Raw genomic sequence first — 14,699 nt, forward strand, 5'->3', positions numbered from 1 at the left:
CATCCAGCAGTGGATAGAAAGCAGGCTGAACAGGAACTAATCGGTGACATTTGAATTAGTCCAAAGCCACCTTCTTCACCAACCTAATGAACAAAGTGTACAAATGTACATGATGTACCCTGTCCAGCCGCTTGCTCTGTGACTTGGAACGCGAGGTCCACTCGCCCACACCAACGCGCCGATGCGCAAAACTTCCCAGCCCGAGGCCATCAACAACACGGCTCCCGGTCGACAGTGCGTACCGTACAACCGGACCGCAATCGTCAAGATGGTATTGTCGCTGTCGCGTGACTATAAACGCCTCGGTATGAAACCACGGTGGCCGTAAAGTTTTGCACTGCGTAGTATTTATGGTGATGCGTCATTGTTCGGCCTTCATCAGTGCATTGCTGGACGAAGGCCTCCTGATGCCGTTGGTCACCATGCCCGTCAGTGTCGGTCGGTGAAGAAGGTGGCCTGGGACTAATTCAGATGTCACCGATTCGTTGCTCTTTGAGTTTGTTTGAATTTTTTGTATTCGAAAATGCAAACAAACTTTTGAATGGAGCAACATAACTTTGTTGCACTTTGTGCGGAAGCAAGGATGGCGACAGCCAAGTTGATTTCTACAACACGGTTGCTGAGCACGCACGGCTGAGAGAGCAGAAAGACTAACAATCGGCCAATAAAAAAACATCACGAAAAAAGTTGGAGTAGACAAGAGTGAATGCGTTTCTTGAATAACACTAGGTGCTAAGAACTTGGAATAACGACTCACTCGGATCACGCACCATGTGTACAGATGTGTAGATTTAGAGATTGAGCATTGTTCAAGGCATAACACCTACGGAATATAATGGTGTTAAATCGGAATTAACTGCATCACACAAAAACATTTTTTGTAAAAAAAGTGGGTGACGTAATTAAGCAATTGCGTTACGTTCCGAATCAATACCAAATATTACGTTACTTTACTCATGTAAAAAAAGCAGGTGATTAGAAATCAGCGACCAATTCCTTACCAACAGCGACCTTCCGGGTACTCCGCACTGTGCGGTGCCTAGAGTGCAGCCGCTCGTGAGGTTGGGCTAAAGAGCGCATCGCTCCCATCGCTCCCATCGCACCCATCACACCCATCGACCGCGACCAGCGACATTAACCACCCAGGCTCCCGTCCTGAGTACCGGATGGCGTTTTTAACCCCCAGCGGGGTCACTGGACTGAGTACCTCCTGCCGAACAGAAGCCAGCCTGACGCCAAAACGAATGAGGCCACGGCGCTTTTGACCGTCGGACGCCGCCCGAGCGTGCGGTTGGTGGAGTTTACCCCGGCTAGCCGACCGCCTGATATACTGTAGTGCACTGTTACATGCGTACCGGAGCCGATTCATCGATTCAATTTGAGGAAGCAACAAAGTCCGCCCCGGGATTTCCAGCCTCAGCTGATAACGTGTTGGTGCAGATTGACTATTTGATAAATGGAACGTGAAGGCAATGTGCGGTGGCAGTGGTGGTGGTGATGATGATGTTGCAACCTGGGCTGCGAGGGTTGACTTGGACGCAGCAGAAAGCGGAGATAATGCAGCCACTGCCAGCCCAGTTCAGTTTGCCAATGGGTGTCAATGACAGTCTATGGATCTCGATATGAATCGATGAGATAAGTCTGTTTAAACAAATTAGTTGGTGACACTGCATTGGCAGTGGTGCAAAAGCATGTTTTGTTTATAACACTGTGGCCTTACCAGGAAACTTATATAAATAGGTGATGTTTGAGCAATTGCTCTTTTTCATAGCACATCAATCATTTATGTTTGTTGAGTCTTTTTTTATATGGGTGGCCAAACATGCCAGCGCTGAAAAATTACCTGCAAATTACTCAATTGGGATGACACATTGCAACATCGCCCCCTACCGTAAGCAAGTTTAGTAATTATAATAACGTGCGTTTTGTTCGCGTTTCTATGTTTCGATGTGGTGACAACTTGGGCAGGCCTTAACCTTTCCCATTCCGATGACGTAACGTGTCAAAAACTTTATCGGTACATCTTCCAACCTGAAGACGTACAGAGTCTCCCACAACGCCATGCGGGAGGGCGTGTGGCACAGTTGGGTGCCGGCTATCGTACAGTTGCGGTCGTGTTGCTAGGATTCTCTGCGACGAGTACAATGTCTTTAAAAACAACGGCTCGACGCCTCCGTTAATTAAATTAACGCTGATCCGCTTGCGCGTTCCGAAATTCAGCGGTGAACGGGACACCTACCCTGCAACCTGCAGAAGTTTCGGAACGGGAAAGGGTTAGGTAGCTATTTCTGCCCTCCTGCCTTATTTAATAGTAACGCACGAAGCTGCTGCTTCTGTGAAGTCACAGAGTGAATAATAGGTTAATTAAAAATAATAACAGGGTGTTTTATTGCCACTGAGAGAAAAATAAATATCTTGACTGGCACTCTTAGGGAGATATAAAGGCCAGTCGACCAAAACGTCGATATCTTTATTTTCTCTCAGCGCCAATGCAACACCCTGTTATTATGTTAATTGACCCGCTATTCATTGTGTTATCGCATCGTACGTTTAACGTCTATTTTGAGGCCGCACAAGAAAAGATAGACTTGTACTTTAACCATCAGGATGTGATCTGCTGTCAGATGTGGAGGGAGGACGGTGTGATTGATGTCATTTTGCGTGTGTGTGTGTGGGGAGCGGTGGTGTGGCAGTTAGCGCGCTGCGCTATGAACCCGGGTTCGATTCCCGCTCACGGTTAACACCAGTGACGAATATCTGAACCGGTCCTGGGCCTCCCCTAGGTCGACTCAGCCTCAAATGAGTACCTGGTGCGGTGTGTAAACATTGCCACTGGGGAGACAAAGGCGGCTTGGCCACCCACCCTATCGTGTGCCGTAGGTGGCTACTTGCTAACAGCACTCGACCCAGCAGTCTCTAGGGGGAATCTTTGTCTCGGCAGTGGCGGTGCGTACCGGGCGGGGTGTACGCGTCGATGGACGTCTGCGCGACGAGCGAGCGCCGCTTGCTCGGCATGGGCATCTTCCTGTCCACGTGCTTGGCTAGCGCCGCCTGCACTGCTTCCGTGTGTACATCTGGGACGGGTCGCAAGGGGTCGGAGGTGAGAAGGGGGGTGGGGGTCACAGGGGTTACAGAGACGAAGTAAGCGGGGCTCGGTTTGGGGGGGGGGGGGCACTCGATCCATCGTCGCAGCCGCAGTGTGCGCCCCCCGCACGCCGCCAAGAGGCTGCGGCATCGGCACTCCCCACTGCGATGGTGCACGCCGTGCTGCGAGTTTCTGTACCGGCGTGTAGCAAGGGTCCGGTAACGGTGCGGTAACGGTACGGTAACGGTGCGGTAACGCGGTGTGCAGTGGCGGGTCTGGGAGAGGCCTCACCGGAGCGGTAGCGTTCATCGCGAGTGCCGGAGGGACGGCGCCGTCGGCCGTACTTTGAGCAAGACGAGGAGGAGGAGAGAGGAGTGACGGGAGAGGCGCGGCGCTCCCCTCCGTACGCCGCATCCGACACTGTTGCCGCGGCAACCGAGCCAACCCCACCGTTGTCGGCAATGAGGGAAGGGGGGCGGGGGTCGCGGGGGGGGGACGAGAAACCACCATCGTCACCATCACAAATCAGCAACGCCATTCACAGCACACCCGGTGCGGATGCGAACAGCGTTCAACAACGCGGGTGACCACCACCAACCACTGGAAAAACGATGTCAGCCGTTTCCAAGTAAATGCCACCATTACCCTCACCAACGAAAAAACGAATCGTCAGAACCAACATCACATTCAGAAGCAGCAACATTCACCAGCAACAAGAGTACCACCACGCCACCACCACCCCCACCGCCATCCCCGAGTGCATGAGCCGTCGCTATCAATAAAACTAGGAAAGTGACCCTTTGTCTTGAAGACGGCGGTGTCCATTAGCATGCCGGCCCATGGCTGCTGCAGAAGCAGCAGGTAGGTGTGGCTGGGAGCGAGAGGTGTTGTGGGTGGATGGGTGGGTGGTGAGGAGGAGGGAGGAGGGGAGAGGGAGGGGAGATCCGCACCGCAAAAAGCACCTGCGTGTATAGAAACTAAAAGCGGTTACTGTTTTCCGCGCACACAGTAATCTGAAGCAACAGACAGAACCTTTTTTAAAAAAAAATTAAATGGGCAAACGCAGGGAAGCCGTCACAGCGGTGTTAACGGTGGGCACAGTGGGCCCGAAAAATCCAGAGACCGCCGGTTCGATTCCATCTCCTGACGCGGCAGTTGAACCGCTGCCTCTTGCTGCCCAGCAGCATCAATGGGTTACAACGCAGTGAGTGGATCAGCGGCAGGTCACGTGTGCTGGGGTTAAAGTGCGGGTGGCTCTCACCTCTCCCAGAGCACACAGCCAGCATGGAGGAGTCGGCCAAATACCCTCTAGAGCAGGGGCGGGGAACCTTTTTTCTGCCAAGGGCCATTTGGATATTGATAACATCATTCGCGGGCCATACTAAATTATCAACTTAAAAATTAGCCCGTTATATTTGGTCAAACATTTAATTAACTCACCACTAATGCGATGGCTGGAACTGCTTCTCTTTGGCGAGGCGTGTGATGTTAGCTGGTATTGATGATGTTGCTACTCGCAACTGCTTTTCCAGGTTTGCTCCTAGATTTATTGAATTTAGAGTCCCGCCTGCGGTTGCCTTGGCAGGGCCACACCAAATGATTTCGCGGGCCTCATACGGCCCACGGGCCGGATGTTCCCCACCCCTGCTCTAGAGCTCCCTTCTAGTGGAGGCCATTCGCCAGCAGTGGCGTGAGCAATGAAGACATTTGAGTTTTGCGCCTTGACCTTTTGACCGAGCAATGATGGCAAATGTACCATGCGGTGACTTAGACCGCCGTGCGGTTGGTACGTTCGCGCGAGCCAATCCGCACATTCATGGCGAACATTCCACTGGGATCAGTGACCGGCTCCTGACTTTCGGGAACCGGTAATCAATTCTGAAAACGGTCATGGGTTTAGTGACTGTTGTTGTTTGACACCGCTAGTTTATATGCATGGCTCCTGTGTGTGTGTGGCCGTGTGTGCTAACCATTTGTGGTGGACGCTGCAACGTTGTGGGTATGTGTAGCAGTGTCCCACCAAACAGGGCTTCATTGAAGCTGGGTCTGTCCAGGTGAGCATCCCAAAAAACATGCCCACACTCGGCACACCGTATCCATTATACCTCTCGCGCTGCTGTGGTTACCTGTCACCTGCCGACTGCAGTCTACCAGCAGCCCAGAAAATAAATATTCAGTGAGAAATGAAGGCCTAAGTACAGGTGCACCCATCTGTCGATCTGCGCATGAGTGTGTCTGTGTGCATCTGTCAGTCACCCTCCCTCGTCATGTAACGCATAACACCTGTGCCTATCTCATGACCCCGTCCCAGTGAGTAGAGTGCATCTCGCGCCATGATGATGACACCAAGATGACACCACGGGCCCCGTAGTAGTATACGGCTCCTCTTGTTGGGAGTACTGGATGGGTGAGTGTAGGTGGCCCTGCACATGTGTACTGTCACGTAGAGATGTTAAATGGGGAGCGGTAGTGTAGCGGTTAGCATGCTGCGTGTGTGTGTGGGGAGCGGTAGTGTAGCAATTAGCGCGCTGCGTGTGTGTGTGTGGGGAGCGGCAGTGTAGCAGTTAGCGTGCTTCGCTACGAACCCGGCGAGCCGAGTTCGATTCCCGCTCACGGCCAACACAGTTAGTATTATCTCAACCAGTCCTAGGCCTCCCCTCGGTCGACTCAGCCTCAAATGAGGACCTGGTGCAGTGTGTAAACATCTCCACTGGGGAGACAAAGGCGGTCAGGCATGGTGCTGGCCACCGGTCCCTTCGTGTGCCGTGCCGGCCTTCATAGGCGCTTGCTAACAGCACTTGCCCCAACAGTTTATTAAGGCTATACGGGGCATATTTGTATGCACATTGAACTTCTTTCGCACCGTACGTAGCCAACCGTGCGAATCGTAGGTGCGGGCCTTGTGTCACGTAGTGGTGGTTAGTGCACTGCACTCCAGACCGGGTCGCATGAGTTTGACTCTAGGTCACGGCTAACATCAGAGGCGTACGAGAACCAGTCCCAGGTGAACTCCACCTGAAAAACGAGCACCTGGTGCAGTGTGCAAACATCAGCCCTGGGTGAAGCCAGAGGCAGCCCTCGGGCGTGGTCCAGTTCTGGCCACACCACCCCCTGCTTGTGCACTGTGACTGCCTTAACAGGTGCTCGCAAACAGAACTTGCCCCATCATCAACTTGTGTAGGCGGGGTGCGGTCTCTGTGTGTGTGTGTGGCATTATAATTTACGGCACACCTTCACACACCCCCCCCTGCCCCCATGTAAAAACAACCCCGCGCCACCCTCCCAAAAACAAACAGCATCAAACCATGCAAACAGCACGGCCTGGCCTTGTGTGCACTCGTTCACACACATTTACATAACACCTGCATATTTGTCTACGCGACTGTAAGTTGCCGGTGTGCACCACGCGTGCAGAAGCTGGGCGCTCGCGATTATCCGAGCGACCGATTGCTCGAACGATTTCTCATCGGCACGATTATTCATCAACTCTTTCCGTCCGTGTGCCACCGGCAGAAATGTTGGCTCCGTTAGCCAAACGCCAATGTCGCGGTCTGCTGCTGGCCGTGACGAGAGGGCTTCGGGATAGAGTTCGTCTCGTCTTGCCGTTCCTCCTCCTCCTCCGTCGAAGAAGCGCTGACCAGTGTGGTTTACTAAAGGGTCCATAGCGTGGGTAGAATGCCCACAATCACACGACTGGGGCGTGCGTATTTCATGTATATCTATGTGACTCTACGTGTCTCTGTGGGTCTCTATGTATCTCTATGTGTCTCTATGTCAGGAGGAAGGACGTGGGAGGGGGGAACCACAATTGTGAAAGGGGCCCCGTAACACGAACCCAAAGATACAGATCCCCGTATAACCTTAACAGACTGTTGGGGCAAGTGCTGTTAGCGAACAGCACCTATGAAGACCGGCGACGGTACACGAGGGGGTGGGGTGGCCACCACCACGCCCGACCGCCTTTGTCTCCTTAGTGGCGATGTTTACACACCGTACCAGGTACACATTTTGAGGCCGAGTCGACCTAAGGGAGGCCCAGGACCGGTTCAATTAATCGTCACTGGTGAGCGGGAATAGAACTTCGGTCACCGGGTTCGTAGCGCAGAACGCGAACCACTTCGCCACCGCTAGCCACTACGCCACGTATGTATGCTGAACTTGTTTCGCACCGTACATAGCCAACCGTGCTAATCGGAGGTGTACCACACGCACACACACATACGAAGACACAGACGCAAACCCCTCCCCCGCCCCCCCCCAGAGAGGGACGCGTAATGTGGAGCGGATTCCACTGGAGCCAGGGAATCGGCACCGCCAGCTGCCGGCTCAATCCCCTTCTATCCCTCCACGCATCATCACTTTGATTTCACACAAACCGCTCCGTGTACACGCATTGACACGCGCAAGTGTTGCTGGACACAAGCGCGCCAACCCACGTCGACACGCGTGCACGAGGCGAGACAGAGGTCGTCTTGTTTTCGCTCGGGGTGGTTTTTTTCCCGAGTCTCCTCCAGTTTTTTGGGGGTCGGTCTCGAGGCGTCCGTGAGTCTCCTCCCCCTCCCCCCTCCACCTGTCGAGGCTCGCGGCGCCGTTGCGGTGGTGGCACCGAATCCACAGAGCCACGAGCGGGGACCAGAGGTCACAACCGGGTACCCGATACCCGTACCCTACCCGATACTCGGCTACCCGTACCCGGCCGGCTACCCGTACCCGGCCGGGTACGGGTACCCGTTTGCGACCCTGGTGCGGCCGGGTACGGGTACGGGTAGGCCGTGAGTCACTGGTGAGTAACCGTTTTGTCACTAATTTCGGGTAGGGTACAGGTACGGGTAGGGAACGGGTACCCGTACCTGGCGGGGTACGGGTACCCATTTGCGAGCCTGGTGCGGCCGGGTACGGGTACGGGTAAGGAATCAAAACCCGTTTGCGACCTCTGGCGGGGACCCCGTTGCTGTTGGCCGACACCGCCTGAGCCTCAACGCGCCTACGAAGAGTATATGAAAGGTACGTAATGCAAAGTACTTGAACAGAAAATATTTACGTTGAGCTTTTTAGTACATTTCATAAAAGCGTGTTTTAAAAATATTTTTTTTTTTTATTACACGCTTTTATTTAACTCACTCTGTCTGTTGTTGTCGTCATTGTCGTTGTATCCTCAAATCTTGTAAGTCAATTTTAATCCCACTTCCCAATGTGGTATCGACTGCAAACTTGGTATACTTAGGGGCCATCCATAAATGACGTCACGCGATTTTTGACGATTTTTGACCCCCCCTCCCTTCGTCACACGACGTCACAAAAAGGCAGACCCCCCCACACTCAAATATGACGTCACAAAGCTCTGCACCCCCCCGAACAAAATAAAACTTGCTTCAAATCACTTTAAACTATTGTCATTGTAGTGCGTATTTAATGTGGCGCTGCACTCTGATGTTGTAGGAGAAAACATTTAACAAATTCCTGTGGAAGGAGCTGGTAGGAACGTTGGGTTGCTCGGTCAATGGCCAGGGTCAACGGCGGCGTGGTGTATTCCGCAAATATGCCCGACTGTGAGGGCGGGCACAAGCCGGCGTGAGTAGGTTAAACGTTGAGTTTTATAAGGGCACCACGGGGTGACCAGCCCCTCCCCACCCAGCCCCACCACCCCCACCCTCCCCAGCGTACTACACTTAAGAGCCCGGTTTGGTCACAGGGAGGCTAAACCTGGATTCAAACCCAGGCCCTCAGCAGTGCCGGCTCTGAACCCTGAGCCACCCGGCCACCTACTTCAAAATCCAAATTTCAATGACTGACAGTGGTTTGGATGAGAACGCAGAATAAACTAAACTACAACAACGTCTGTCCACACACACAATGTGTGTTCATACACAAGTCACTTAAATGACCATTTTACAAAGAACAACGCTTCTCATGCACATTTGAAAATTACACCTGCGAGGCAAAAAGGAGGAACACGTGGATTAGAGAACATACGCACGCATGTGCGCGGACCTGGGTGAGAAACATCACGGCCAGAAGCGGTGAAGAGCTAAATAGTTCTTTTTCAGAAGCTCAACGAAGTGGCTTATCACGTGGAGATTTTGTTGCAGCCGAAAATTTCTACATGCCCGTTTATAAATGTAGAAAGAAAAGCCGGAGCACCCGGAGAAAAATCCACGCAACCACGGGGAGAGAGATACCGCAAACTCAAAATATACAGGGGGCGTCAGGGTCGGGATCGATCCCACGACCTCCTGTATACCAGGCAAGGCAGTTAACACCACGCCACCACGGAGTCTCAACCTGGTCACAGAATCTCGGCAACGCCAGCCAACCCAGCGCTACAACACGACAATTAAGAGTCACTCAATAAGCGAATCCTCTTATCGTGGATCTGCTGTCTAAAAACACACTCTAAGGACGTTCATCCAACGGCAAAAACTGACAGAGAAACCCCACTGCATCCAGCCTCGTCGCTGCCACGTTGCAGTGCAATGCAGCATTCGTACCTGGCAGTGAACTCTCACTTGCCTCAGGGAAAACACTTGTCCTGCAGTTAAGACTTCCAATTCATTGCACTGCCGAGATCCTGGGATTTAATCCAGGAAGATGCCCATGATTACACCGGGTTCTCAACGGTGATGATCTCAATCTGGTCAGTCTCATAACAAAAAATTCACAGAATTTGGCTAAATTGCTGCTCTGAGAATTAAACATTTCACTTTGATTGCCACATTACGAACATTATTCTTGGAGGCAGAGTGGGTGGGAATCGCTTCCCCCCCCATCCCTTTTGTTTGAACTAGATGTCAAGGGCTCTCAGAGGTTGGGGGCCGTCCATAAATGACGTCACGCACCAAGGAGGGGGGAGGGGGGTCAGACATTTGTGACGATGCGTGATGAGGGGGGGAGGGGGGGGTTTGAGAAATGTGACGTCACATCAATATGCGCAACTTTAAATAAATATAAACACGTTCTACTTAATTAAATAGAATTGTTATAACAACACAATTTTGATTAATTTTCATGATTAACTATTTTATTATTTAAATTTACTAAGGTCACCTTTAATTTATTCCATGAAGGAGCATTTTGCTTCTCCATGGGAGAATGGAGAAACATACATTTTGTAAATTTTTTGAATGATTGTTATTAAACATTTAGATTTTAATGATTCTACCAGGGCTTTTCATTCTGTGGAATGAATGTGATTGTTATGATTGTACTCTCCATTTTGTTTCGTTCTACTACAAAGTTTCAAGTATTTTTTTTATAGTAATAATCACTTTAATATTTCATAAGAGAATTTCAATATAATATTCTGAACATCTGCAGTTTTAGTTAAACGTTGAATATTTTCAAGTGAATTTTATGCTAAATTTCAGCTTTCCAACGCCTCCTTTTTAATACGTGTTTTCTCCTACAACATCAGAGTGCAGCGCCACATTAAATACGCACTACAATGACGATAGTTTAAAGTGATTTGAAGCATGTTTTATTTTCAAAATGAAAATATCGGGGGGTTTGACTTTTTGTGACGCCGTGTGACGAGGGAGTGAGGGGGGGTCAAAAATCAGCCGAAATCGTGTGACGTCATTTATGGACGGCCCCTTGCTCTGCAGTATCCACTTGCACGGGTCACTCTTTAACGTGAAGGGCTGCACCGCTGTGAGGGATCCAGATGGACTCTTCATTGTTACAACGCCGATAGCGCAATCATAATAAAACAATTGAATTTATATGTAGAAATATTTAAAGGCCTCAAAGCTCAGCGTGCTACAGCCTCCGTTTTGTGAACATCCGCGTCTGTTCGTGCTCCCGAACAACATCCGCGACGATCAGGGGACGGGCACGCGCTGCATCACGCCGTATATTCCCGGTGAATGGCACACCCCAAGGGAACGCTGGAATGCCGCGTTCTATCCGAGGCGCAGGAACGAGACATTCACTGCCGAAGAGTCACCGCCGCGGCAGCTATACACTGTTCCTGATTAAGCTCCCGTCGTCGTTTCATTCTGGCAGGAGGCCAGAAAGGCATCGGTGGCTCTGAGACGTTCACTGCCTCGCCTAAGTATGTAGGAGGTCGTGGGTTCGATCCAGAGGTCGCAAACGGGTTTGGATTCCTTACCCGTACCCGGCCGCACCAGGGTCGCAAACGGGTACCCTTACCCGTACCCGGCCGTACCCGTACCCTACCCGTACCCGGCTGGGTACGGGTAGGGTATGGGTATCGGGTACCTAATTGCGACCTCTGGGATGAAGCCATGTTGCAGGTGCGGGTGGGTTGATTCTAGGAACTTGAATTGTGAGAAGAGACAAGACGTTGGGAAATGAGTGACAAACAGTTACTCACCAGTGACTCACGGTCTACCCGTACCCGTACGTGGCCGCACCAGGGTCGCAAACGGGTACCCGTACCCGGCCGGGTACGGGTAGCCGGGTATCGGGTAGGGTACGGGTATCGGGTACCCGGTTGCGACCTCTGGTTCGATCCCAATCCCTGACACCTGTGTATTTGGAGTTTGCATGTCTCTCTCCCCATGGTCACATGGATTTTTCTCCGGGTCCTCCTCCTCAGGGTTTCCCCTCCACATTTAGAATCGTGCGTTTAGAATGTTTGGCTGTTATAACATGTCCACATGATAAGCCACTTCGTTGAGCTATCATTTGTGGCCAGGTCGCTTCTCAAAAATATCTGTATAGCTCAGTGGGCCTTAGCTGGTAAAATAAAATAGTTTAGTTTTAGATGCTTAGCCGGTTGAATTTTTAAATCAGTATTTTGCTTGTGGGAGACACCCAGAGAAATCGGGATAGGATTATACAAAAGAGGGGCTAACACAAATATATCCACACAGACAGATGAATGACCCCACTTGACCACACTTCCTGTACTGTCACTTCCCAGCCATATTGCAGTTCCATTGAGGTTGGTCGTTTTAACAAATATTATTGCATCCACCAACCATAGCTTCCAAAGCGTTGGATTACAAAAACAACGCGCCACCGTACAATCATCATCCATCACCATAATCACCTCGAGAGCGAGCTTTGTGTCGCTAACTCAGTAATTGGCCGCAGTTCCGACTGGGCTCACACCGATCATCGCTGTGTGAAAGACAAAATATCCTCCGTATAGCTTTAATATACTTGGGGCAAGTGCTGTTCGCGAGCACCTATGAAGGCCGGCAAGGCACACGAGGGGAGGTGGGTACCCAGCACCACGCCCGGCCGCCTTTGTCTCTCTATTAGCGATGTTTACACACCGCACTAGGTACTCATTTGAGGCTAATTTGAGCTAGGGGAGGCCCAGGACCAGTTCGGATAATCGTCACTGGTGTTGGCCGTGAGCAGGAATCGAACTCGTGCGTTCGCTGTGAGCGTGCTAACAGCGACCGCACCACCGCTCCCCACTCCTGTCCGCAACGACAGCGAGTTTCAGGCACAGTGATAACCTCACGTCACCCAAGCCCTCATCCCATCTCCTCCATAAATCGTAAATGAGATCTCCCATCGAAGATCATTGCTAACAAGCGAGAAGCCTCTCCATCTTTTAACGAGCGCTGGGCGGTGCTCATCTCCCTCCACTGGCGACCCCGAGGTATAGTTGTGGATATTCCACATTCCTATGGCAGGAGTATATAAGTGCATGGGCCAACTACAGTTGGATACCAGGATTTGAATATGCAACTTTCTGATCGTGAGGAAGGTATGTTGGCATGTACAATGGTGGTGGTTGTGAGGATAATGATGATAATAATGGTATCGGTGGGTCATGAGGATTACGTTGACCTTAACGATGTAGACGATAACAACCGACGTACGAATTGAGACATACAGCATCTCTTACGCACGCAATTCGATGCGTGCCTCGTGAGTTTAAGAATCCATATTAATCAATAATGAGGCATCGTTGCACCCCTAATGATTACAAATGTGACAGCGAGAACGAAGGTTAGAGATTTTCCGATGACCTCATCGTGTTGCTTCGGCACCAAAACAAGAGGCTGATCCCCCGGGGGGGGAGGGGGGTGGCTGAGAAATGTGACGTCACATCAAAATGGGCAACTTTAAATGAATATAGACAACACGTTCTACTTAATTTAATAGACTTTTTAATGTTTTCTCCTACAACATCAGAGTGCAGCGCCACATTAAATACGCACTACAATAACAATAGTTTAAAGCGAATTGAAGCATGTTCTTATTTTTTTGTGGGGGGACGGGGGCAGAATTTTGTGACGTCATATTTGAAGGGGGGTCTGACTTTTTGTGACGTCGTGACGAATGGGGGGGGAGGGGTCAAAAATCGCGTGACGTCATTTATGGACGGCCCCTTTGAAGCATGTTTTATATTTTGGTGGGGGGGGGGGGCGGAGCTTTGTGACGTCATATTTTAGGGGGGGGGTCTGACTTTTTGTGACGTCGTGTGACGAAGGGAGGGGGGGGGGGTCAAAAATCGTCCAAAATCGCGTGACATCATTTATGGACGGCCCCCAAGGTCTTGGACACTGGGATTTGAGCGAGGGCAGGGAGTTTGCAGCACAGATGGCTGGGGGAGGCAATTCGTCACTGTGGAGAACGGTCGACCTCTGACTCATTTCACCAACGAGCTTGTCGGTCAACTAAGCACGTGGGCTGCCTCGGTTTGAGTCGTTTTAATTACGACAAATACAATATCTATATATTCATACCTTAAAGAACAGGACAATAAACAACACGCACGGTGTCAAATGTCAAACGGAGGCCAACACGTTTAGTAGCAATCACCATCGTTGTGATGGGGGGGGGGATAGGTATATAATTGTGTATAATATATACGTGAAATTTTGTGATTTGAGAGGTTATTGTCGTGGTTAAACACATTCCTGCGGAGGGAGCTGGTAGGAACGTTGGGTTTGCTCGGTCAATGGCCAGGGTCAACGGCGACGTGGTGTATTCCGCAAATATGGCCGACTGTGCGGGCGGGCACAAGCCGGCGTGAGTAGGTTCAACGTTGAGTTTTATAAGGGCACCACGGGGTGACCCAGCCCCTCCCCACCCATCCCCTCCCTCCCCAACCAGCCCCTCCCTGCACGACGGACGGACACAGTAATCCCCTGTGGGCTGGTGTAACCAGGAGGTTCGTACCAGTAATACTTCTACTGATGACGGTGATCATCATGATCATTATGAACATCACCAAGACCAACATCATTTTGAGCATCACGATCAACCGTCACGAACCATCATCAACATTGACATGATGATGTTGATGATGATGACCATCACCTTATCGATCGTCAACTGCCATCACTCACACCATGGCCACGACTATCAAACAGCATGCAACAAACAGCAGCTGCCCTGAACTCTAACGGGAGAGGAGAAAATCAAAAGGAGAGGGAGAAAAAATAAAATTCGAGGAGAGCGGGGAAAGAGGGCGGGAGAGACGTGAGAATGGCAAAGAGGAGCGGGAGAGACACGAGAGGGCAGGGAGGGGGTGGAGAGGGCAGGGTGGAGAGGGCAGGGAGGAGAGGGGAGGGAGGGATCAGAGCAAAACGAGGATAGGGGAGGGAAGGTGGGAAGAGGGATTTTAGGAGCGAACCAAACTGCCCCACGCGCGACCAGGGAGCGAATGAGGCTCACAGCCCGCGGC

General features: G+C 51.2%; 1 protein-coding gene across 12 annotated transcripts in view; it reads right to left on the reverse strand.

Annotated features, from left to right (window-relative positions):
* Positions 1-14,699, reverse strand: part of LOC144953454 (disco-interacting protein 2 homolog C-like) — a 161,205-nt gene that overhangs the window by 49,612 nt on the left and 96,894 nt on the right. For all 12 annotated transcript variants that reach the window (XM_078884466.1, XM_078884532.1, XM_078884187.1 and 9 more), the window contains 2 exons: positions 3,377-3,505; positions 2,955-3,074 (listed from right to left, as the gene is read on the reverse strand). In XM_078884466.1, coding sequence (XP_078740592.1) covers positions 2,955-3,074; positions 3,377-3,505 — 249 coding nt within the window. The remainder of the gene's footprint in view (positions 1-2,954; positions 3,075-3,376; positions 3,506-14,699) is intronic.

The sequence above is a fragment of the Lampetra fluviatilis genome, chromosome 1 (genome assembly GCF_964198595.1).
Source record: "Lampetra fluviatilis chromosome 1, kcLamFluv1.1, whole genome shotgun sequence".
NCBI lineage: Eukaryota > Metazoa > Chordata > Hyperoartia > Petromyzontiformes > Petromyzontidae > Lampetra > Lampetra fluviatilis.